At 35.9% G+C, this 23,075-nt stretch overlaps 1 protein-coding gene across 13 annotated transcripts in view; it reads left to right on the top strand.

Annotated features, from left to right (window-relative positions):
* AKAP6 (A-kinase anchoring protein 6) overlaps nucleotides 1-23,075 on the top strand; it is a 274,869-nt gene that overhangs the window by 29,200 nt on the left and 222,594 nt on the right. For 5 of the 13 annotated variants that reach the window (XM_027638234.1, XM_027638238.1, XM_027638236.1 and 2 more), the window contains exons 1-2: nucleotides 6,539-6,615; nucleotides 21,496-21,853. In XM_027638234.1, the coding sequence (XP_027494035.1) occupies nucleotides 21,530-21,853 (324 nt within the window). In that variant the 5' untranslated portion in view covers nucleotides 6,539-6,615; nucleotides 21,496-21,529. Of the gene's footprint in view, nucleotides 1-6,537; nucleotides 6,616-17,358; nucleotides 17,565-19,255; nucleotides 19,601-21,495; nucleotides 21,854-23,075 lie in introns of those variants that run through there. The other 8 variants (XM_027638231.1, XM_027638225.1, XM_027638226.1 and 5 more) reach the window with 5 other exon arrangements.

The following is a 23,075-nucleotide window of genomic DNA, read 5'->3' as shown; positions in this document are numbered from 1 at the left end:
ATTACCTCATTTGGTTAACTGTTACCTTCCTTTCTTGATGAGCAACAGGCAGAGAATCCACCTTTTTTTCCCCTCAGTAATTTGATTATCCTGATTAATTGCCCTTATTGCTGGAGAATTTTTTCATAATTTGAACTTGTCTGGTTTCAACTTTTACACATGAGTTTTTCTCTGTTTTTTTTAATAAAAAACATATTTCTCTTTGAAAGTTTATGTATGCGGAAAATGTCTGTGGAAAATGTCTCTCGGTTTTCCTCTTGATACATCAAACAGTTCAAGCTTTTTATGCCTTCCAATTTTAAGCATGTGTTCTTTCTTGTTCTTTAGATAACTTTTGGCACACAAATTCTGGTTTTTCAACTTTTTTTTTTGAATATGTATCCCACAACTCCCCACAGCATTCCATTCTCACTATTGCTTATATTCAGAGGCAGTGTTAGTTTTTATCCTACTGTTCCCAGAATTGTCCCATATGTTAAGTACTGATTGCATTCCTTGATTGTCGTTGTGTGACTCTACATTTGCTTAGATTAAAATGCATTTTATGTATTGTTCTCCTTTTCAAAAGGCATGACCTTAGCCACCAGTGGGGCTCCTCTGGAAAACAGGGAGAGCTTCTTGCTGTAACAGACCTGGACTTATAATTCTTTAGCTTTCCACCAGTCTACCTTGGAGCATTATGAAAACTTTTTATATTTGCCTCTAGATTACTGATGTAACAGTGAAATAGCATTGAGCCTTGCTAATCTCTGTGGAGTCTCACTTGAAACAGCCTTGTTTGATTCCCTATTAAATACTTCTTCCCATGATCCCTCAGCTAGCCAGCCACTTCTTAATTCCTTTTGCTATATGTTTTATTTCTATTGAGAAAACACTCTATGTTTCCTCAGTGCTTATCTCTCCTCACTGTAAGCACAACTTTGGGGTTAACCAGCCCTCACTCTTGCCACAGGAAGCCCTGCCTATGTGCCCAAATAGAAGTAATCAGCTCAGAAAGTGGATATGTTGTCATGGGAAAACTTCCATTAATTTCAGCTTGTTTCTTCTTTCCTCACTGGAGAAATGCATCTCCTATCTTCAAGCCTGTTTCGTTTGTGTCTTTTAAAGATGAGTAGATTTGTTCAACAAGAAGGAAATTCAGGGCAGAGGAGGGATGGCAAAGACTGTCACTGCATATTACTCTAAGGAGTTACTGTTTCAGTTAACTTTAAATTAATGTGCAGTACTGTCCTCTATCTCTGTTCTCTGGTAGGCAAGAAGCTGGTTTCTATTCTGACTAAAACTATTTAGTAAAAAGATAAAACAGGGTCATTAGCATTAAAGAAAAAATGCCAATTACTATGATGCTGTTAATCCAAAAGGATGTTTTCATGAACAAAGACTTTTGAAACAAGATATGCATTAAAACTCCTGTAAGGAGCAATTGCAAATGCCAAAGTTCACCTCTTCTTTTGGCACTGTTAGATTGTCCTAATTGTTAATATCTATTTATATTTAAAGAATGAAGATTAGGTGAAGTATTGCACTGTTCATGCACATACTCTTACAAACTAAAAACATCTTACTAGTTCATGATGTCTTTCTATTTCTTCTATGTGTTTCTGTTACATAGCGGTGTATAAACTGAGTGAATTTTTCAAGATTTCAAAATCTTCTGTGAGAATATTCACTTAAAAACCCATTGAATGTCTTGGCATCTTTTTGATATATGGGATGACACTCCATAGCATCATATGACAGGTTCTTACTGATGAAGTACTAAGTTGAAACTTAGGGCACTTTCGTAGGGTAACTATTCAGCTGCATTCAGTTTATGTTGTTATTTAATTAATGAACTGCCAGCATGTACCACTGCTTCTGGTGAGTTGTGTAAGGCTTGATGCTGGCATATGTGTAATTCATAGTTAGTGTGAGAAGGGAAATATATTTTTAGTGCAGACAGTGAAGGTCTGGTGGAGCCTATGGCTTGAAGACCATAGTTTTCCCATAGCTCTTATGTCATAGCTACCAGTCCCATGTAAATATCCTAGATATTGAAAGGGTGTGGTCCTAGATGATGGTGTTTGAAAAAATGAGTTGAGTTCTCCCATATCTAAGAGGTTGATAGTGATAGAGAAAATGGTTGCAACTTAAGAATTACTGGGTATGAGGTTGTTTTGCAGATGAGTTTAAGAATAATCTGTGATAAATTAATTTTTAGAGTGAGAAGTTAATTCAATTAGAAAGAAGTATCACAAGAGAAGGAGTAGAAAGTTGTTTAGTCATAGATGTTTAATGAGACTACAGTTTAAACAAATTGTTGATGTCAGTGTTGCCTAAGCTTTCATGAAATCACAAGGAGAATTTTTAAAATAATTACGAACAAAATAATTTTAAACTACGTATATGGATCAAAACTTTACACATCTAGTATGCTTTCTAAATATGGTAAATAGTTTCTTGCCACGAAAATTAGCTGATTTCCCATCAAAGAAAAAACTCTTTGTGAAGTGACTGTTAGGCCTACTTCTGAAACTCACTCATGTTTTTACTTTTTTTTTTTTCCATGCTCCCATGACTTAACTTTTTTTTCAGTTACTTACTGTCTTACTCTTACTCTCAAACCCAATAGATCATATTGGGTTTGCATGTCCAGGTTTTGGTAGCAGGGGGGCTACAGGGGTGGCTTCTGTGAGAAGCTGGCAGGAGCTTCCCCCATGTTCTGCAGAGCCAATGCCAGCCGGCTCCAGGATGGACTCGCCACTGGCCCAGGCTGAGCCCATCAGGAATGGTGGTAATGCCTCTGTGGTAACATATTTAAGAAGAAAAAAAAAAGTTAATTGTGGAGATGAAAATTGCATCAGGGAAGAGTGGAGTGAGCAACATATGAACAACTCTGCAGACACCAAGGTCAGTGGAGAAGGAGGGGGAGGAGTGCTCCAGGCGCTGGAGCTGAGGTTTCCCTGCAGCCCGTGGTGCAGACCATGGTGAAGCATCTGTGCCCCTGCAGCCTGTGGAGGACCATGGGGGTGCAGAGATCCACCTGCAGGAGGTGGATCTCCCCATGGAGGAGACCCGTGCCGGAGCAGGGTGATGCCTGAAGAAGGCTGTGACCTGGTGGGAGGCCCATGCTGGAGCAGGGTCCTGGCAGGGATCTGCTGACCCATGGAGAGAGAAGCCCATGCTGGAGCAGGTTTTCCTGGTAGGACTTGTGCCCTGTGGGGGACCCACACTGGAGCAGCTTGTGCCTGATTTTGTTAGTAATAAATTTAATTAATATCCCCACTTTGAGTCTGCTTTGCCTGTGATGATAATCGGTGAGTGATCTCTCTTGGTCCTTATCTCATGGCCCCTACATTACATTTTCTCTCCTCTGTCCAGTTGCAGAGGGGACTGAGAGAGCAGCTTTGGTGAATACCTGGCATTCAGCCAAGGTCAGCCCACCATACAGACCTTCGCTTTGCCTAGCAAGCAACTGTTTAGAATCATTTCTCATTACGGAGTTACTGAGTAGCAGACTACTATTATTTTTTAATTATGTACATATGTATGGTCTGTATACAGGGATATTAAACAAACTAGCATGCGATATCATTATTTACCTGCATTATAGTATCAAGTATGATCCTCTCTCAAGGATCATAACACTATTACCTTATGTGCTCTTCAAGGGAACAAAGAAAGATAAAAATGTAGAATCATGGAACAGCCGAAAATGACAGAGCAGTGAACATGAGTAAATTACAGTATCAAGCAAATCTAAAAATAATTTTGCAGTTCTGGTACTTTCTTGGGACTACAAAAAAGGAAACATCTAAATTTCCTTGTAGCAAACTTGAAAAAGGCCTCTGTGAGTTTTACTACCGTAGATTTTTATTAGTCTTTGCATAAAGCCATGTATACTATGCTTATTTAGTTCAGCCCCTTCCCCAGTCAGTTCCATAATAAGTGAGCAGGATTGTCTTCATAAATTGGCTAGAATGTCAAGCACAAACACTGAAAGATTTGTACAATAAATCCTACCGATTATCCTTTTTAATTTGTGGGTACTGGATCTTTGTGGGTGTGCCTGTGACAACAGAAAATGTGAGGAGATTCTCAAAAACACCCAATATGAGTTTAATGCTGCTCACCTAAGAATAAAATATTTTGAGTTTAATAGGCAGCAATGAGTCTAATGCTGCCTATACCAATAAAATGCTGCCTTTAGCCATAAAAATGCTTTGACACAGCCAAGATCTTAGGCACATGAACAGATAAGACATATGACTTTAGATGGACAATTTACATAAGTCAGTTATGCAGGTGATTTGGTATTTCTCTAGAATGCTTTAATGTAGTCCAGAATTTGCAGTAAGCCAGAAAAAGAAAATGATTAAAATATTGAAGGGAAAAGAATATGAAGAAGGCTTGAGTATAGAGCTGTTAAAACTATAAGGACTTCAAAATACTAATCAGAACACAGATATGATCAAACCTATGAGAAAATGCTTTGTATTCATGTTGGATGCAGATATGCTGTTTATATGGGGCTGTGAACAGCTACATTTCATGACTGGATGTAAGCATGAGCCCAAATGATTGTAAGGGAATGGAAGAGACAAGAATCCTTTTTTTTTTTTCCAGTTTCATTCCGCAATTCATGGTAAACTTACAACTGCTTTTCCTGTGGATTTCAGCTGTAACACTTCTTGCAAGACTGTGATAATATATATAATTTAAAAATACTGTACATATGCATTTTTGGTCAAAATCTATAATTAATGTTGAACTTGAAATTTACAAGTACAAAGAAACACACATAAATACAAATGTATAGGTAAAAAATAAAATTATTATTATTTTATTATAAATTTAGGTAATTTTTTTCTTTGAAATCCTAGCTATTTCCTCCTAATGGAGATTTTTACTAATTCTATCAGCAGTCTTTCTCTGTTGTAATCAGCATTGTCATATAAAAATATTAAAAGTCATTAATAGAAATTTTCTTCCTTTTAAAGCACTTCCCACAAATTATCTCTGAAGAGCTACCATAAACATACATTTGAAAAAGCTTCATTAAATCTTCACACAGAGACTTTTTATAAGACCCATAATACTAGCATGTTTTAACATATCCAAACAGTTGTTATTGATAGATAGTTACTATTAATAATCTTATACCAACTGGAAGAGACAATAAAACCACCATTCCAAATACTTGATTATGATAATCAAAGTGGAAGAAAATGCTTTTGAAATTTGGCTTCCAAGATGACTTCCAGGAAAGCATAAGTCTGGTTAACAAACTAGACTTATGTAATTTATGGCATGTAGACAAGAGCATTCAGACTCCTAATGTAGTTCAAACAGATTGCTAAATGTAGTACAGTAAAAAAAAAAATAAATCATGTCATAGGTAAGAAGAGTAGAGTTAGAGTTGAAGTTGGAGGAGCTGTGCTGGGCCTTTGTATTCACTTTGTTTTGTTCATAGCTTTGTGTTACTACTCAAGCAGGTGATAAGGGATTTTGTCCCAGAAAGGAACTATGAAAAAGATTATTGCTCAGCAATTGTATGTGTGTCCTCCTTTTAAATTATTTAATATGCGTAAAACTGGGTTGCTCTTCATAAATAAGGCGTCCCTAATTTTCCACTTAAAGTGTTCCACAATACCTCATTGTCACCAGAGAATGAACTCATGTTGCCTGGAGGGACGAGTTATTGTTTATAACTTTTAATGCTTAAAATTCACAGATATCTTTTGGCTCCATTTTTTTACCTCGGGTGTGTATTGAAAAGAGTTATTGGCCCAAGGAACTCGCTCATAAAAGAGTGGAAACAGAGGCACAGGAAGGTGATCTACTGATTCAACAAATGCAGAATCAGCACTGGAGTGAAGGTGTCTGACATGGTTTGTGCTTCGGAAGGACAATCGTCTTATTACACTGTCCATTATAAATTATTATTCTAAGCTCAGAGGAGTTTTAAATTTTCACAGTTTTCATTCCACAAAGAGTTATCTATAACACATGCAAAATCAATTTTTCTCAACATAAAAGACAAAGATCCATTCATCCATTATGCTGTTTTCCTTTTGCTTTGCAAAATACATTTGTTTAAGGCAGAAGCATCTGTTTCTGTTTAAAATGTTTAAGGGGTGTAGTTACTAATTAGAACAGTGATGCAGAAAATATCCATGTCATCTTAACTGTGTCAGATTTTGGCAACTGCAGAGGAAACCTTCCCAGCAGATTGTTCATCTCTCCCTTCCTCCCTCTCATCTTTTCACAGATTTCAAGATTTTTCTGGAAAAAATGTTATCATTTGTGGCAGGCTTTGTAAATAGCATTTAATTCTACAGTTGCTGGGAACACAGACATTTCCAGCATTTTCCACTGTTTCTACTACTTTCCGACAGCTGGAATATTGCTGTCTGTCATTCTCTAGGCTCTAGAATAACAGAAACTCATCGCAGATCACAGTCTTTTCTGAGTTTATGACCCAGACCACTTATCTTTCTTCTTCTTCATTTCTTTTTTTTTTTCTCTCTTGGAGCCCTGGTATCTGACCTTACACAGGTAAATCTCAGGGACTTGTGGCTGCCCTCAAGTTTGTTTCTGCTGCTTGTTTGAGCTTCCACTCCTCCTTACTGCTGAGTAAGTAAATTATTTTTTTCAGATACTGTTCACTTATTTCCCAAAAAACAAAATGAATTTTCATGGGTAATGAAAAAAGAAAAACCCTATAACCAGAATATAGCTTAAGGAGCCCACAACCGCTGAATAAAACACATCTGATAATTCTCCAGAGATAACTTATTCACTGCAGATTGTTTCCTTACTGGTTCTTTGCTCAAGCAGCTAACAAATGTTTGATGACTTGGTTGTTTCTGTTTGAGGGAGACATAGTCATAAAACTGACATTACTGACCCAAAGCTGCTTTTATCAAAACAGACTTAAAAAGAATCATAGAATGGTTTGGGCTAGAAGGGACCTTAGACATCATGTAGTTCCAACCCTCCTGCCATCAGCAAGGACACTTTCCACTAGACCAGGTTGCTTAGAGCCCTGGCCACCCTGGCCTTGATCACTTCCAGGGATGGGGCATCCACAACTTCTCTGGGCAACATGTTCCAGTGCCTCATCACCCTCGCACTAAAGAATTTCTTCATAATATCTAATTGAACCTATTCTCTTTCAGTTTAAAACCATTCCCTCTTGCTGTATCGCTACATGACCTTGTACAAAGTCCCTCTCCATCTCGTAGGCTCTGCTCAGGTGCTGGAAGGCCCAAATTAGGTCATCCCAAATCCTTCTCTTCTCCAAGCTGAACAATCCCAATTCTCTTAGCCTGTCTTGATAGGAGAGGTGCTCCATCCCTCTAATCATCTTGGTGGTCCTCCTGTGGACTCACTCCAACAGGTCAAAGTCCTTCCTCTGCTAGGGAATTCCGAGCTGGATGCAGTACTACAGGTGGGGGTCTCATGAGAGCAGAGTAGAGAGGCAGAACAGGCACATATGTTTTCATGGGTTGTCTCTTTCCTTGTTAAAACTGTCAGACTACTTTTGTATAACCTAGGAGAGATGTTTTAATGCAAAAAGATACATTCCAATCAGTGTTAAATTTTAGTTGTATTTTAGTCACTGATTTTGACCATTACATTGTCATATTTTAGTGTCAATACGTACCTACATATATATATTATATCCTTCATATTTAGGTGGGATCTTGCCCTAACTTGTTGAACTGTAGCTATAGTGTATTTTTTAATCATATTACTATTTCTTCAAATTTTTGTCTCTATTTCTCAGAACTGTAAATGTCCATAAGCAAAGAAAGAAAAAAGTAGATCCAAAGAAATTTCACTCTCAATACATTAGTTAAATGATGGGATGACTGAAATGTGCAAATCCAATAGTATTTAATAGCATTGCTTTTTATACTGCTTTGGTTTCATTTAAGTCTGTTTCTACAGACTTTTACTACACCTGCAATGCACTGAAGTGACCCCTCGGCATGAAAGAGGTATAGAAATAGGTACTGGTATGATTTATAAAATACATGTCTTTTAATGAGTGCAAGTGCACTTCTGTACTGTTAATTTTGATGTGGATATTTCAGCAGAACAAAAGATAAGGCCTTTAGTTTTGAGAAACTACTTTATGTCATTTCACATACACCACTGCTGGTCAGAACAAATTTCAAGTCAGTAGTCATGTGTGTATATCAGGAAGGCAGAATAACACATATAAGTTGGAATTCAACAGCTGGCTAAACAGAGCTGACAGTGTGTCATTAAATATTTTTAACGCATTCTTTCAAAATTAAATTGTTTAAAATTTGGACATATATTGCAATATTTTACCTGCTAAATTAGGTTCCTGAGAACCTATCCCTGACTGGAGTTTACCATGCTGAGCGCTTGTAGCACCTTCCTTTCGGTGGAAGAGATTTGCCATCAGAGTTAGGAGCATAACTTTCCCTGCAGTATGTGAGGTAAGAGATTCTTTGACTGTAATTCGCTACGACCTCAGTGTAGAGCAGCGTAAGCCAATGAAGGATGCTAAGGCCAGGAAAGCGTCTTATATCTCATCCTAATCAGATTAGTTATACATGTTGTGCAATTCAGAATTCTTTGATGGTTTTCCTCCAGTCCAATGTTCTGTGTGAGGAACAAGCATGCAGAATATTCTTTTTCCTGTATTTTCTGTGCAACTAAACAATTTATTGAATACTTGACTACTTGCCATGCACAAATAAATCATGTGTGCTAAATCTGAAGACTCGTGCCTGGAGAAAAAACACTTCCTTGTATTTGGTAAGAAAAAATTGCGGTGGTAGTTTTTCCTCCATTCTCAAATGGTCACAGAAATCTTGAATAAAGAGCTCTAACTCCTGTTACTTTTAGGAACTGCCATCCACTGAGAAAGAAAGCACCTTAAACAGAATTTTACGAGGTGCTTTGAGCAGGGCTTGCTGACATGCTCCAGTTTAATTCTACTTTTTGTGAACATTTAATGCAATTACTGGAATTGAGGTCTGAGCCTTCCCAAGTAATTATCTTACAAGTTCAGGTAACTGTAGGTTGCATAAAATAATTTTCATTTTTCAATCTCTCTGAACAAAAACTTGAGATTTGAGGCAAAAATTTAGCATTTTAAATTATGCTGAAAACTGGCATTCTGAAATACTGTATTACCATAATAATCACTGTTGCATGGTTTAGTGTACCACAGCAGATTGGCAGCAGCAAGTAAATAAACTGAAACTCTCTAAGAAGTATTTCAAAATAGGACTGTAAAATAATCAATACACGTAAACAATATGTTAAATAATGACGAAATTAAGGGGCCAATTCTTAACAACTTTCGTAGGCCTTAAAGGAACCTAGAAACCTAGAAAGTGGTGACATCTTGTGAAAGGAAGGCTCACAGAATTTCAATCCCAATTTCCAGACTAAAAGCTACATAAAAGCATACAGATGCATAATCTTTTCAATAAAAACCCTGCTATTTAAGGCTAGGAAAGCACATATAGAGCCTCATGACTTTTCATAAATTTAATCATTGCAACCTTAAAAAAATTATTATTAAAAGTGCATCTGAGATTGCAATCTTTATCATTTATCTGCATGTACAGTGCACATAGTTTTCAAATGACTATGCACTATTTTTCTACTTTTTTGTGGTTTTCCATAATAATATTTTTCTGGAACAATACAATATCAGACACATTCCTGCATGCATATAGTTCACAACTGTAGGTTTACACAGCTACCCGAACAAATTCTGCCTATCTACGTAACATGCTTTCGCTGAGTAAAAATTATTATTACTAAAAAAAGACATAAACTTAAGACATACCAATGACTTGTAGCAATATATTCAAAAAAGTGTGATAAAAGTGTATTTTTGGAGTAGATGTTATTTCATCATAATAAACAACTTTTTTAATACAAAATTTGAAGATCAAATAGAATAATATAGCATAAAACTGAGGAATAACACTGGAAAAAATTGGTCTTACTTCTGGATAAGTGACTGTTTCTCCATTCTGCCCATTTATACTCTTTCATGTACTATGCACATAGGTGGTAGTAGGAAGAAAAAGTCTGAAGTGGAAATACCTGCAATTATATATACTGACTTGAAATTTAACCAAAGAAAAATGCTACTTCATATCATTATTTCAGCTTTCAGAAAGTATTTAGATTCTACTGGTTTTGCAGGTGCTTGATCTAATAAGTAATTTGCATAGAAAATTAATGGGCCTTCTGCAGACTGTTTTATGGCATCTCTGTTTATTGATTCATATTATAATTTTTTTCTGTACAATTCTGAAAATAATAAGAAAATTATGTGAGTAGGACAGACTTACAAAAAGTGTTCACCATGTATGTTTGGAGAATAAGGATTTTGCAACTTGTTGATTCATAAAATGTGCTGGTGTAAACATCTTATCGCCTGCTGGGGGCAGCAGGCAGGGTAAGATCTGTCATTCTCAAGCTACTCTTATGAAGAAAGTAACATCTTAAAATCCTATTTGGGCTAGTATAATTATTTTTGGCCCAGGAAAATTAAAATATAAACTCCTAGTCACATTTCTAGGAGAATCCTCTGCGCTTGAAAGCATTCGGAGAAGTCTCGAACGTGATGCTACATGTACTTTTTATATCAGGATAAAAAATAATAAACCAAAATGAACAACCAGAACTGTCTGAACATTTCATTGTACACAAGGAGTGTAGCCCAGTCATACTGGGACAGACAACAAATACAATGCTTCATGAGTGATAGTGATTCAAGGATCTGAATCAGAAATATCCAAACCTGTTTATTCTCACATACAAACTTCTTCTGTAGTTGGAGACCAACATCTTTCTCTTCTTTTCCAGCCCACAGATAACTATAAAAATCAAGCTGCAGCCTACTGTGCAGGTGGTTGAGTTCTGTGTTATCTGTTCTTATAGTGCAGGTTGGTCAGGACCCATTGTGCAAGGTCAGATTTGAGATGGTCTTTTTGGAGTATTGTAAGGTGATCTCTGCACCGTCTTATCTGTTTGGTCTGACTGCAAAATTACTGTGTTTGGGTAACTCTTTGGCCCATTATCATAAAATAAGAGTCAAAATCATTGGGGAGGGCAGGAAGAATGATAAAAAGGTATCCAGAGCAAGACTTCTCCTTAGAGTCCTTGCTCCTTATAGTGAAACTTCAAGCTTTAAATCTCTATACTTTTCTTGCTGAACCAGAGTCCAACTTCCATACAGACAGAATGGATGCTTTAAGCCATATTTTCCAGAATTCTTGTGCCATTTCTTAACTTCAGTCATAACATCATCTAGTCCACCTTATGTAGCCTTAGAATAGAGGCAGGTGCCTCCCGTGATAAGACAATGACATATGTAAACAATGAAAACATACCTTGTAATTTTATAGATTATGCTGAATAGTATTCTTTCTTCTTTCTTTCTTTCTTCCTTTTCTTTCTTTTTTTCTTTTTATGTTTTCCTTCTATCTTTTCTTTCTTTCTTTCTTTTCTTTCTTTTCTTTCTTTCTTTCTTTGTTTCTTTCTCCCTTCTTTCCTTCCTTCCTCCCTCCTTCCCTTTCTTCCCTTCCTTCCTTCCTTTTTTCTTTCTCTCTTTTCTCTTTTGTTATATTTTTGTTGTTGTTGCTTTTGTTAAACTAGTTGTATCCCTCCATTGTAAAATACTGTCCAAGGTGAACACTGGTGCTTCCTTTTTTTTTTCTTCAGGGATTGTGCTTTGAACAATGCATGTCAGAACTATAGTTTCTCCTGGAAAATAATGCATAATATCTAATGTATAATATCTAACGAAAATAATGTATAATATCTAACATTTGTACTCAAAGCATCAGCGTTAATTCTGAACTACTAATATTAAAAATACTGTGTTAACATCTCACAACTAGTTAAAGTTTTAAAGAAATAATTCTATACCCTGAAGTATCAGAACCATCAAAATTTGGATTCCTCTTCTAGCTTAACTAAATTTTAGTGTATCTGATCAAGTTTATGGCAAAAGAAAGCAGTTATGTAACTGAGAATGACTTAAAAGGATAAAAACATTTGTGCTTTAATTTTACATGTTCAGCTGAAGAGGCCTTGAAAGACTGCTTTCTTATGTGTTTAATTTTATTTACTTCTGTGAAATTGATCTTAATGAAACAATAATCAAATAGAGATAAGAATCAGTGTTACTTATCTCAGGAGATGCAGTTCTGTAACAGTGCTACGGGTTAGTAAATATTGTGTACTTGTGTACTCATAAAAGTGTAGGAGATGAAAATTTGAGAGCATTTGGTACTAAAAATGTTCTTGTCCACTACCAGTGTTCTTGAAACCAATTTTGAATTTAATAATAAAGTTTTGCAACGCCAATATTTTTTAACTTGTCTAGAGTTCAGATGCAAAATGAAGTTAGAAACATGCTTAAATTTGTTTAGAGATGCCTTTGATACTGTTTATCATACAGTTTTCTTCCAAAATTTTTGAGGTACAATGAAATGAAAAAGTAATTTGTTTTAGATTGTATTTAAAAGATGGGTGATGGTGAAACCAAAAAAACTCTGAGTAAAAAAATTTAAAAAAAATGTTCAGAAAAAAGCAAACTAAAATTACAACTGACAACCAAGGAAAATCTCACCCTCTTTTTTTTTTTTTTCTCCTATGAAAAAATTCAAAAGCCATTTAATTGATCTAAGAATTTGAAGAGGTTATTTATGGGAAATTTTTGATATGAGAATTTTTCTATCTCAAATTTACAACTGCAAATAAGTCTTGCAGAATCAATTAACCTTCAGTTAAAAACATCCTGTTCCCAGCCACTAGGTAAATATACAATTAAAGAAGCAAACCTGAACAAGGGTTCTATGAAGGACTTGATATGATATTTTCAGGTAGCTGAAATTGAAGTATGTTTTTTTTATATTAATAGATGTTGAGTTTTATCACAAAGTTGAAATGAGGACATTCCCTTAAATGCACTATTGGAATAAAATTTAGTGTTGCAAAACAGGTGGATTTTCATGTTTTGCAGCAGCAGCAGCAGCTCCTAGAGGGCTGCAAAGCTAGCTCTGTTTAGAGAGAATTAAGAGTAATCTCGCTTGGAGTAGGAAAAGGTTATTACTAATGTCCTGCACCACGTGGTTGGTGGAGCCCTGGTGCCCATTAGTGGATGAGCACTTCGAGAAAGTGACATGCAGAGATATGAAATGACATGTCACGTTTGCCTATTGTTTTGTTTTAGGGAGTGGAAATAATCTGTTTGGTATTTTGGTGGTGGATGACTTTCCAAAAGAACTTGTCAGTGACTAAAGTGTTCAAGATTTTGTCCATACAAATGCAAGCAAACAGTTGTGGATCTTTCTGCTCTCCTGCCTGGTCAGATTTGGCAGACAGTCAAGGACCCATATCAGCTAAGAATGTTCTCTCTTACATCTCACTGTTTCTGTCTATAATGAAAGACCATTTAAAATGCAGATTAGTATTCAGGGAAGCCTAATCTTGCTATCTTCCAATATAAAAGATATTTCACGCTATCTCTGTGGAGAAAAATTTTGGAACAAGGCACCACCTTCTTGCTAGAATAATTATTTTGCATCCTTCACCATCTGACTTTTGTAGCTCGTGAAGGAAAAAAATATTTTATGATTGCAAAGGTTTTGCTGAGTGTTGGCCACTAGAATGTCAAAAATGGCTTTATCTAGGGAGGTTAAAACAACCTACCCCAAAATACAAATCAAAACCCCCAACAAACAATCACTCATGTATGCTGAAGAATCAGCATGTGAAAGTTACCGCTATGTGTGTTTTCTATGTACTGCTGGCATTCTGGAGTGAAAATTAGGACAACAAAAGCCCAAGGTGGTGTAGGGCATTTAGTTAATAAAGGATGCTGAAATAATGATGAATTAATATGAAGGAGCTAATTTGTCTTTGTCCATTTTAATGCTAATCTCTTTGTATCACATCACCTCCCAGACACTGTTTCTCACTGCAGGGCAAACCTGCACTGAGTCAGAAGTGACCGGGAAACACAACTACTCATCACAATATATTTGACTCTGAATACATTCCTCTGTCTGTATAAGTCTAGCACAACACAATTGTTTTCAAGGTCTGTACATGTTGTAGTGTAGAATTTTTTTCTGATGTAGCAGTTGTTTAATGGATCATTTCCAACTAGTCTCCCTGCCTTTTTATAAGTGAGAACACAAAATTATATGAGATGGGAACATATAAATTTTATGCACTGTTTCAGGCAAGACTTCATTTTGTTGTTCTTGTGGGCTTTTTTTCCAAGCTGTTCTTTTTTTAAGGATAATTGCAGTTAATGCTGGACTAGAACTATTTAGTATATTTTTAGATAAACTTGGTGCTTGTGTAAAGATGCATGGTTGGTACCTCTTGAGCCGTGAACTCTTTCTGAAACAGAACTCCGCTTTACTTCCAGTGTTAATCCACTGACTAATTGCAGGACTGTAATACTGTATAGTTACCACAGTTTATGAAATTCCTGGACTTGACAGTTCAGGTGCAAATTGTTGATATTATGAGTATATTGGACTTATGCCCAAAGCTTCTATTCATATATATTATCATACTTACGGATTTATACATATATTGAAATTAATTTAGATCAGGGATTTGGAATTTATGAAGCAGCTGAAGACCGTAAATAAACTCAGGACTTGAGAGAGGTGAGTTCAGCAATGTTTGCAATGTTCATTTATGCTTTCTTTGAAAGGAAGCCGTTTACAGTGTAAGGTTTTTTTCTGAGTTGTTCCTGAAAGAAATATCTGAAAAGGGTACTGCTTGGATCTTCCAGGACCTCTTTCAGAGAATTGCCTGCAAAAACCATGGCAAGTAGGATGGCTGAAGCTCCCCCTTCAGTATATAAGGTGGTTAGGCAAACAACTGAGATCCTGCAAGGAATTGTGGTCTACCACTGTAAAGACCATATAAGAAATATAATGGCTGCTGTCATTGATAAGAGGTTGGGGTTCTTTTGAAGAATGAAGAGGTCCGGGTTGTGAAAAACAGAAATATTTAAAGTTTCTGGATAGCATGGTCTTAAAGTCACCTTTTTTTTTTTTCTCTCTCAATGCTGAGTCTCGGCCTGCTCAGTTTTCATTTGAACAAAAGTGCTTAGATATTCCTGTTTGTCCTTCAAATTGCCTTTTTTGAATCCTTATCCAGCTCCACTGTATTCCCTTTGTGATGAGGGGGCCACAATTGCACATAACATGCTGAATCTGTGCCATGGACTTACATAATGATGTAATGATTTTTTTTCTCCATTATTTCCTATTCCTTTGCTAAATGTTTATAAAATTTAATTTTCTTTTTTCTGCTACTGCAAATTAAGTTAACGGTTTTTATGGAACTTTGTAGTTTTCCTTCTGAAACATTGCTCTTGAGGAGTAACATTCACGTTGGAGCCTACTCTATACAAGCAATTAGCGCTGGGTTTTTTTCCCTACACATAACTTAATATTTGCCTATATTAAGCTTAATATAATATTTTGTTGCTCAATTTTATTTTGCCTTGTAAGGTCTTGCATTTACTCAGGGTTTAAATTTGTCCCAAGTATTTCAATAACTTCTGCAGATGTTTTCCACCTGATTTTTCACCCATTTTTCAGGTCACTGATCAATTTACTGAGAAGCAAAGTGCTTAGTAGCGGTTTCTGTGAAACTCTGCTTGTGATCTTCAAGTAGAGGTTTCTGTGAAACTCTGCTTGTGATCTTCATTTGTTCTCCATTCCACTGTTTACTCTTTCCAGTATTTTACTTGATTATTTGTCCATAGCTTTTGGCATTGGGTCAAAAGCATTTTGTGATCCATTTGGAAAACAGTAATGTGGTTTTCCAGAAGCAGCAGAGGCTATTTCTCTAAAAAATTCTGTTGCTTCATTATGCTACAGTTTCTACTACTTTTCCTGACAAATATCAGGTTGAAAAGATTCCCAGAACCTTTCTTTACAAACTAGTATCCTAAGAACCAAAGAAGTTTCAAATGGAAGATCAGGCATACCACAATCAGCAAGTTGCCTATTTCCCCCTCAGCTTCTCACAGATTGCCTGGGTATATAACGCCTAGACCTTGTGGTCTATTGGTTTGTTTCATAGTCTCGTCATTGATTTCTGACAGATCCTTTGCTAAATTCTGCAGTAGAATTTCCACTTGCCCTGATTTGCCACAATAATTTCCAGTTTCTAGGTAAACACTTGCCTTTTAAGTTTCATGTTTTCCTTCACCTTGTATTAGAAAGAGAAACAGCAGATAGCAAAGATCATGTTGAGGGATTGCAGTGTCCTAAATTCTGATTTACAGACATAATAAGGAACTCAAACCTCCATGGTGGGATTTCCACAGTTAATCATTGGTAGTCTGGCTTTGCTGCCATTAAAGCCTTGGGGGTAGACTTTTTAATGGACTTTAAATCAGTCACATTAAAAATTTTAATCATGATTCACATTAGTGTGCAGGCTTAATATTGGCATTACTATGCAAGGCTCTTTGGTCCATATCCTGCAGGAATTGAGACATCATCATATTCCCTATCAGATATACCTTCTCAGAGTCTCACATGTGAAATAAGAAGGTCAGCAGTCCTAAACGAAAATTTGCCCAATTTGTTCAGAATTCTAGATGTAATAATAGGATAATTGTAAAGGAAGTATTTTTGAAATATGTTTACATATAAAGAGAAAAACCTAAATTTGCTCTATTAGAATCCAGTTTGAAAGCTTTTTGAAATTATTTTTCTTTTTTTTTCATGTAGGAAATCAGCAACAGGATCAGTGTATCATGAATAGTGTTACTGTGATATTAAATTCAAGTTGCTCTATATGTAGTTACTTACATGGTACATTTCAGTTTTTTATTATACTGACATTTTATCTTTGCAATTGATATAGTAGATTATATTTTCAAGAAAAGCTATAATGAGCTTAATAACTGGGTAGAGAATTCCTGAGACTGCTGAAATGGAAAAGACATTTTAATATTACCTAGCTGTGTGGGACATTCATTTTCACTGTATCTATTAAAGAAAATTCAACATCAGTGAGCTCATTAAATCTGATGTTAAAATTTACATCATTAGATTTCAAAGTCAGGAAGCAGACATAATTATTTAGTGATGCAGTTTTTCTTTTTTGTGTGTGGCATTTTTGAGAATGAAACGAATTGTTTACTTGACAGACAGGTGGCTTTATAGTGCTAATGGCTGATTTTAACAATATGTGACAGTAAGGGAAATTAGAGCTCATTAACATTCGACCGAGTGTCTGCACCACTGATCAATGATTGGACTATTCTATGGCTTAAAATGCTTAATGATTCTTTGTTTGGCAGGAATTAACTGCTATTGGAGGAAAATGTGGATGATCTGATAGCTGGCAGAGCTAATGTGGCCTGCACTTTATAATCAAGGAAAATGTGAACAACTGGGGAGCGGAATGAGTGAGAGAAGTCTTTCAAGGCTTGTGGTGATTGATAAACTATATTATGGTTGACACACACATGCTATGTTTTGCATAAAAGTGCTAACATCTGATTGAGCGGAAAAGTAGGGGTAAGTGAGATTGTCTGTGTGATTAGTGGAAGGTAATCGGCCATCTGCTAGGCATAGTATACTTACTAAAGATGAAGATAGAAAGCATATGTGTGCATGTCTCTCACCTTTCATATAAGTATCCACTACAATATAGGACTGTATATAAAAAATTAAAAGGCAAAAAAACATACTGAATTCATCTATTTTTTTCTCACACTAGAAACAGTACAAGCTGGTAGCTATATTGTATAGTTCACAAATATGTCTTTTCAGCAGACTGAAACAGTGGCTTTTGAAGTGACAGAAAAAAATGATTTGAGGCGTATTTTTTTTTAAATAATGGTATCATAATTCTTACTCTGATTGTGGCTATAAAAATAACGTTATGCCCTGAAAATACTGAGAGATGAACTTTTTATTGATAAAGACATTTGACCTTGTATTTTCATCTGTCCACCTGCAAGCTTAAAATCATCTAGTCTGTACAGCTATTCTGAGTACAGAAAAGATTTGGTTTAGAAGAAAGCTGGAGTCTGGTGTAATATGTCTTGCTCACTTAAAACTGTCATTGATTTTACCAAGATTTTGTGATGTAGAGCATAGCTTTTAAGTTTTATTAAGAACTTTAGCAGCGAAGGAGGCCCTGCATGGAAGGAAATTAATCACTTCTTATCTCTTTTCAAAAATTATTTTTGCAAAGTATAAAAAGCACATCTAAATTTATTCACTTTTAATATGTTCTAATACTTAGTGGTTTACAATTCAGTATCTGTACATCTCACAAAATCCAGAAAAACAAAATATTCCAGAAATACAGCCAAATCTAAGGCCAGCATTTAAATAAATCGCTTTCAGTATCAATATATGACCCCAAAGCATTGTTTAGCTTGATCATCCATTCCTACATATTTTTTAGCAAATGTTTTAATGCACCAGATGACACTTTTCAAATTTGAAACTGAAATTGGGTTAGCGAAAATGTATCATATGTCACTTAATGGTACATTATGCAAATACTGGAACTGATGAGGATTTCCACGTTCTACCTTGCTGTTTCCATCTTTCATGTTTCAGTATGCAATTACTACCCTAAATACTGGGTGTTGCTAGAGGGCAATAGATGCAAGTGCCCATATGAGAATAGGTGGAGAACAGAAAATTGGCTCATATTCAGTAGCTTGTGATTTAATAAATTTTGTGAATGCAAACCTCTGCAAGGCTTGCACGTAGTCAGTAATCTGAAAAGCAGAACCTACTTCTGATCAAAAGTATTTTTGCCAAGTTTTACAACTCCTAAATTGCATAAAATAGATATGTCTATGAGGTTTGCTGTTGCTGCTGGGCCTTGATGTTTGCTGTTCAGTACTTCAACATTAGAATTTTGTAAAAACACCTCTGTATCGCGGATTCGCCTATTTTCCTTCCACATCCGACGCATGAGGGTGCCTGAAAGCTGCACTCCCAGCGCCTTCCCGGCGCAGGCGTGCCCGGGGAATGGTGTCGCTTTGCTCCAGTTGCAAAGGCGGTGGGGGAGGGATAGTGAGGTGGAGCTTTCGGTTTCTGCGGTGATTTTAGGAGCTCTTCAGTAACTGCACTGCTTCAGGGCCAGGTATTTTGGAGTGCGCAGGAGAACCCTTCAGTTGTACTTTCTCGCAGCATAGTTGGATGATGATGCCTTTTTATTCTGCCAAGAAGCAATTTAAAGAATCTGTGTCCTAGTGTTTGGATTCAGTAATTTCTTGCTTCAAGTTTCTCCTTTCAAGCATTTGTGAGCTTTTTAAAGCTTTCCCAGACCTCGCAAATTAGTATCCACAGTGTGTTTTATGACCTCTGTAGGATTTTTTATCTTTATTTTTCTGAAGAATGTGAAAAGAATGCTCTATTTTAAAATTTCTCCACATATTATTAATTGAAGTGTTGCAACTTCTTGTGATCTGGCAGAAAAGAAAGGATTTAAAGGACTTGACTGTAAGAGCAACTAGCATTAAGGAAGCATTAGCTGTAACGCTGGAGAGCCACTATTAGAGAGTCAAGCACATCGTAACAAAAAACAGGTCAGCAGGTTCCTAATGACTGCTAATTTCAAACTCAGTGTATCAAAACTAGAACTGTGCTCTGCATGCAGCATGGACTAGCTTTTGTTTGCTTCTGCAGGAGCATGTTTTAATTTCTATTTGCTAATTGCTTTAATGCCCTTACTAAAGCTGAGTCATACTGAAAAAGTCTGTAAGAGTGCCAGGTTTTTTTTGTAAAAAATCTATGAAGCAATTGCTGCCATTCTTGTGTTTCTGTATCATTTAGTGAATGATTGTTTTGCTGATGGGCATGTTTAAGAATAAATATCCAAAAATAAGGACCACACATGCTTCAACAAAATTTCACTTTCAGGAGGAAATACTTTAAAGAATATACTTAAAATACTTGGAGAGTTTGGGCTTTTAGAAAAGTTGATTCCTATGCTTTAAAACTGCGGCTATGATCAGCAGTGTCCAAGACAAAAATATTTTTAAACTGAGTGATTTGTCTAACAATATATTTTGAGTATTTACAGCAACAGAATTTAAGCTGAAAAACAGGTAGTGAAAAGAGACGAACTTGAAAAATACTCAGCATCCTGGAATGTTAATTTCATCCAGTCTTCCTGCAGAACTTTTTATTTAACACAATTTAGTTCTGAATTTTTCAAAATTTTGGCTTAAAGAGATGGAAAATGTACAGCAGGCACTGAGAATGTTTGAAGTCTTTCATCCCTTTTTCTTGTTTGCATGATAGAAAATTTTGTTCTGAAGTGCTAAATTAATATTTAATATCAGTTTAATATCAGTTTTAAATATTGGTTTGTGAGGGGGACAAATATGCAAAAGATAGTTTACTAAGTAGTAGCAGGGTAGGAAATAAAATCAAATTAAATGTAAATTTTTTGTCCTTCCTGGCTATGATAAGTGGAATTGTGTTTGGATACTTCTTTGGTGCAGTCACTGCCTGCAGGAGTAGTCTCTGGATGCTGCAACTCCACTTGAAATATTTAAGAATGTAACTCAGTAGTCACAGGGTAGTTGATTTAATAGTGAAAGGCACTGGTTTTTCTGCAATCTTATAGCTTTTATGTTAAGCAAGTAAAGTTTTTGGTATTTTTGGTTTGTCTTTTTGTTGTTTTGTTTGGTTTTTTTTTTTTCCCTTCTCATGCATAGGGTTTATGGCAGCCTTCTGTATTACATATAGACAGAATGTGTAAAGAAAGAGGTACATAGTAAAATGTTTTACTTATTTACTTTTTCCGGTGGACCTTGTAAATATATATCGATGACACAGCTTTTGGGCTTTTATAAAGCCACTTTGTAAAACGATGTTTTAATTTTTGGTACATATTTTGACATTTGGAATTCTTATCTCTACATTTTGTGAGAGTTGTTGCTCATTGCAACAGTCCTTAATCTAACAAAAATACAAGAATTTAAACTTCAAAATGAAAAGCAATAAATTAAACAAGTGTTCCCAACAGTTGCTTCAACTTTGCCTTCAAAGTTTTAGTTGTATGTGGGGGGACACTTGGGAAATTTGAATAAAACTTGAGATATTCTGTGTTTAGTCATAAATTTCAGGTGAAGGAGTGTGTTCTCATATGTACTAGTTTACAAATACCAGTCCTATATTAACCTGCGGAGAACATATTTGTCATCAATGACAACTGTACTTTGCAAGGTGATTATCTACAATGAGAGAAATGTAGTATTTGTTATTATTCTCATAGAAAGATCTTGTTTGTTCAAATCAACAAAGTTAATTTGAAAAATCTACTTAGTCTTGAACTTCTAGTATAGATTCGTAGGGTGAAGAATTTATGTAGAAGTACAATACCTCAGACATTATCATCCACTCTTTGTCCTGTAAATATTTTTGTTGCTAAATTTGATCTTGTAACAGCAGTCTTTTTTTTTTATCTTTACAGCTGGTTTTGAAATAAATATGGTTTAGGCTTTCCCATGTTAGCCATGGATGTAGCAGTTGCTCCCATGAGAACACAAGAACTGGATCCGATGCCGTCTGATGCATCTCCTATGCTTATAAACATGACTCCTACAATGGAACAAGATGGGGAAGAGGATGCCATAAAGGATCTTGATTCTGGCCAGCAGTATGAAAAACCTCCTCCTCTACACACTGGGGCTGATTGGAAGATTGTTCTCCACTTGCCAGAAATTGAGACCTGGCTTCGGATGACATCTGAAAGAGTCAGGGATCTGACCTACTCTGTCCAGCAGGACTCAGATAGCAAGCATGTGGATGTGCATCTAGTACAGCTGAAGGTAGGATGGATTTTATATTGTAGACTTCTCAGTGAAGGTGGTTCTTTCAACTCTGCTATTAATAAAGTAAACAAAAGGGTTCTCATGACTGCTGAAGCACGTCTAACAGCATGTGTTAAAAAGTGAATAAATCCTTTTCAGGGAAATAATAGAAACCATTTAATTATCAGATATTTTTCAACATTATTTGCTCATACTTAATTCAGTGGTCATAACCATACTCATCCAAGAGCAGGTGATACAAGATTAGCAGTGACCTGACTGGACATCTTACAAGTGCCCAGAAATATTCTCATCGATTTTAATGTTTACTGTACATAATGAACTCCCAAATAAAATTCCAATAAAATTCTTTAAATTCCAATAAGCATGGTCGCTCATTTGAAGACTATACAAGTTTCAGAGATAGTGGGGTACACAGGTGGTCTAATGTCTGGCCTTTCAGTCATGTAAAGATCCATTGAAGATTGAACTCAGGTGGAATTACATGCAAATTTTTAAATACTTAAAATTTTTTTTCAGATCTGAGACTTCGTAAGAATTATGAAGTGGTAAGATTTGAACAGTTACAACCAGTAAATCAACATTTTTGCATTCTTTTTCCAGCAAGATAATGCATTACCAAGACTTGAATTTGCCTCCCAAAAATATGTGTTTTGTGTAAGCTATAAGAGCAACAATCTCATTCCAACCTGACAACTGAACCCAAGTGTCTTTAAACAATTACCTTTGTCTTTGTCCCAGATTTAATTTTTGTTGCTAAATCCTTAAAGTTATTGAGGAAATTCAAGGCAAAATTCAAATAAATAGTGTCTGAGACTGTAAGCATATATTCATTTGCGTGGCTTGGTTTGCTGCAGCAGATGAAGCATGCTTTTGAAGGCAGCAAACGATCTCCAAAAATAGCACAAATGTTATCTCTTCAGGCTGAGGTCTCTTCAGAGTTGCATTCTGAGGTCTCTTCATGCGAACATAGTCTTCCTTCCTACTCAGTGCAATGGTATTTTGTTTGTGTTTATTTTAAGACTGGAGCTCTAAGCTGTCTTAAAATACAACTCTGTATACCAGCAATAACCAGAGCAATTGCACCATAGTCAGTCCCAACCAGAGAGCTGATCTTGATTTTTTTTTTATGGTCCCCCGTTTTTCTAAAAAATTTGGGGTAGATATTGCCAGCTTTTGATGAGAAAGAGCACTATATCCACAATTTTTATCAGATGCT

The sequence above is a fragment of the Corapipo altera genome, unplaced genomic scaffold (assembly GCF_003945725.1).
Source record: "Corapipo altera isolate COAL_440 unplaced genomic scaffold, ASM394572v1 23, whole genome shotgun sequence".
Lineage (NCBI taxonomy): Eukaryota > Metazoa > Chordata > Aves > Passeriformes > Pipridae > Corapipo > Corapipo altera.
The sequence above is the reverse complement of the archived record's forward strand: the minus strand, read 5'-3'. Positions and strand labels throughout refer to the sequence as shown.